General features: G+C 46.1%; 1 protein-coding gene across 2 annotated transcripts in view; it reads right to left on the bottom strand.

The window, feature by feature from the left end:
• Positions 1-1548, bottom strand: part of LOC106536941 (glucose-6-phosphate isomerase) — a 3000-nt gene extending 1452 nt beyond the window's left edge. The window contains exons 1-2 of one of the 2 annotated variants that reach the window (XM_014034304.1): positions 1306-1548; positions 90-180 (exon numbers count right to left, since the gene is read on the bottom strand). In XM_014034304.1, coding sequence (XP_013889758.1) covers positions 90-180; positions 1306-1424 — 210 coding nt within the window. In that variant the 5' untranslated portion in view covers positions 1425-1548. The remainder of the gene's footprint in view (positions 1-89; positions 181-1305) is intronic. The other variant, XM_014034305.1, reaches the window with a different exon arrangement.
• Positions 1549-2950: the final 1402 nt, after the last annotated feature.

The raw sequence follows: 2950 nt of genomic DNA, 5'->3' as shown, positions 1-2950 counted from the left end.
TTGGTTCTGGTCTAAACATCTGTCGGGTCTGTGGTTCTGGTCCAAACATCTGTCGGGTCTGTGGTTCTGGTCTGTGAGGACCGTCTCACCAGGGTGAGCAGCATCTCCATCACTTCCTGGTTGATGAGGTTCTTGGAGAAGTCCAGCAGGAGGTCTCCATCATCGGTCTTCAGGGTCGTGCTGCGAACATACAGGAAAAACTTTATTAGTAACAGTTTGAGTGACAACAGAAGAAAAACATGAAAAACACCTGAAACTGATTTAAATCAAGATAAAAACTGGTTTATTAACTTAAACCTTTCCGGAAACCTTGCAGAACCTCTCATGAGCAGAACCTCTCATGAGCAGAACCTCTGGTTTCTGACAGGAGAAACCAGAAACTGGTCCAACCCATGATTCATTCTGGTTCTGGGGAAAAACCCGAACCTCGCTGCGGTTCTTCATCAGTCACGTCCGCATCCGCAACCACGTGTGGCACAGACCGACCCAGCAGAACCAACCTCCAGACAAAATGAAATGTTACCCCACAGATCAGATCCGGACCGGATCGACTCGGACCGAAACGGTTCAGAACAAAGTTCTGTAAGAAAACAAAACTCAGTTTCAGTTTTAGAGTCCTCTGATCCAGATCTGACCTAGAATCAAGTGGGTTCTGAACGGGCCCTGGTCTCAGGTGGGTTCTGAACGGGCCCTGGTCTCAGGTGGGTTCTGATCCGGGGAATCAAACCAGAAGCTAACTTCAGCTCGGTTCGACCCGAACAGGAAACAGGCGGGCGACGTGAAGCTGGGTAATGATCAGGTAAGGGGTTCGGAATCTGGGTCCCAGTCTGAGGTTCTGACTGGATGTTCTTTAGTCCCACATAAGGTTGACTAAAACACCCGAACTTTATTTAAACCCAGAAAATCTCGGCGGAACCAGCAGACGCATCTGTCCGATAATGGACGCTGTGACATTAGCACGCAGGCTAACGTTAGCTTGGTGACAGAACCATCAATGACAGCTGGGCCTTCAGTCCGGTTTAACCGGGTCAGGGTTTAGAGGAGAACGGTTCTGAGCAGACCAGCGAGTCCAGGACGGAACATTGTAGGCGAGCAGCGGAGGAACGGAACCGAACTGGAATGACCTTGTGTCAGACACGGAGGGAGGAAGAGGAGGATCAATAACGGTTCAGGAAACACCGGAACCTGTTAACGGGCCATCACCGGGAAGATCCGAGTCACTGCAGGGAAACAGACCTCCAGAACCCGGGATTTTACTACCAAAATCTCCGGCCGCATCACGCCCACCTCCTCCCCTGATCTCACCTGAACTTCTCGAACCGCTCCGGGTCGCTGTCGAACATCGCCCTCATGCTGAGGCTGCTGCCGTTCGCTCGGTACCACTGGTCCAGCTTCTGGAAGTTCGGGTCTGCGCTCAAAGCCATGATGGTGGCGGTCTGACGGGATGTTAGAGAACCTGAGTTGCTGCTCCTCCGTCTGCTGTCGAGGCGAGACTGACAGCCCGCAGTGCACCTCGGCACGTAGCCGCCGGCGACCAGCTCTGCGCTGCTCCAATCACAGCGCAGGCTTCGCTGCTTAACCCCGCCCACTGAACGCCGAGCTGTACTGTGATTGGCTGTTTTTAAGGTTGGTCCAATCAGAGCTCAATGCGGTGCTATTGAAGAATCCCGTTTTGTTATTGTGCACTCACATGAACCTGATCAGTTTCTGCATGTTTTCATTCAACAATTGAGTAATTATGCTCCAATAAATCAGAAAAAACATCGGATCAACCTAAAACATATTTTACATGAGCATTACCATAGAAATAATCTATTTCTTGTCACTTCAGCTGTTTTTGTAAGTAATCATGTAGTTTGCAGTCACTCATATTGTTTTATAAATTTTCTGAATTGTCTTTAATTTATTTATTTAACCTTTATTTATCCAGGTAAACTGTTTGAGAACCACTTCTCATTTACAAACACTTAAACACACAATTAAAATGATCATTTTCTTACTGGATCCAGATAAAAGCTCAGACTAAGACTTGTGATGAAAATGAAACCAACATAAACAACAAAAATACATTTATTTTTGCAAATTTAGTGTTTTTATTTAATCTTTTTTTATTTTATTTTTTTTACAATGCATCATTTAAAAGCTTGTTTGTTTTTTTCGGTTGTGTGTCCTGATTGGATCGAGGCACCGTCTCTGAACGGTTCTGTCCGGTGCCGTCAGGAGGAGCAGAGAGGAACCTGCACCTCCTCTGGGCCTTCAGGCGGCTCGTCTCCTCGTTCCTGAGCACTAATTTAAAGGTGGCTCTGCAGGTCGGGTCAAAAGAAGCTGGATGTTTAATGTTTGGGTCGAAACAAGGAAGCATCAACAGAACCGGGTCAACATCACAGCTGCAATCATTCACCTGTTATTAACAAACGCTCGGAACCAATCAGCTGTTCGGACGATTAAAAGAACAGAACCGGCCGAGTCTACGAACCACGGTTCTGGATCCAAACAGCAGCTGCCGGGTCGAATCTTAGAATTTAAACTAACTTCTTGGCAGCTTGAGGAACAAACAGAGGCTTATTGCTAACGGATGTTGCTACAGCTCTGTTTTATTGTAATGTTTTAGAACAGTGACATCACTTCCTGTCGGCCGGCGTGCAGCAGGTCAGTCGGTGGCTTCATGAGAAGAACTGTAACAGGATGAAACGTTTTAGGATGCCGGCCGACAGAGGAAAAACTCCCTCAGGTACGGAAGACTCAGAGTGTCGAATTAAACCAAACCAGAAAAATAATCATTTTACCTGTTAAAGGAAAACAAAAAATATTTTTACATATTTAAACTTATATAAATTGACTCATTCACATTTCTCTGATGTTTTTGTGTAAATGTTCCCACTGCAGCAGAGCAGAGCTGTTTTTACTTTATTTATGAACTCCGATAAGGAATAAAACCTGATTTGCTTTA

The sequence above is a fragment of the Austrofundulus limnaeus genome, unplaced genomic scaffold, assembly GCF_001266775.1.
Source record: "Austrofundulus limnaeus strain Quisiro unplaced genomic scaffold, Austrofundulus_limnaeus-1.0 Scaffold2043, whole genome shotgun sequence".
In the NCBI taxonomy this organism is placed as follows: Eukaryota; Metazoa; Chordata; class Actinopteri; order Cyprinodontiformes; family Rivulidae; genus Austrofundulus; species Austrofundulus limnaeus.
The sequence above is the reverse complement of the archived record's forward strand: the minus strand, read 5'-3'. Positions and strand labels throughout refer to the sequence as shown.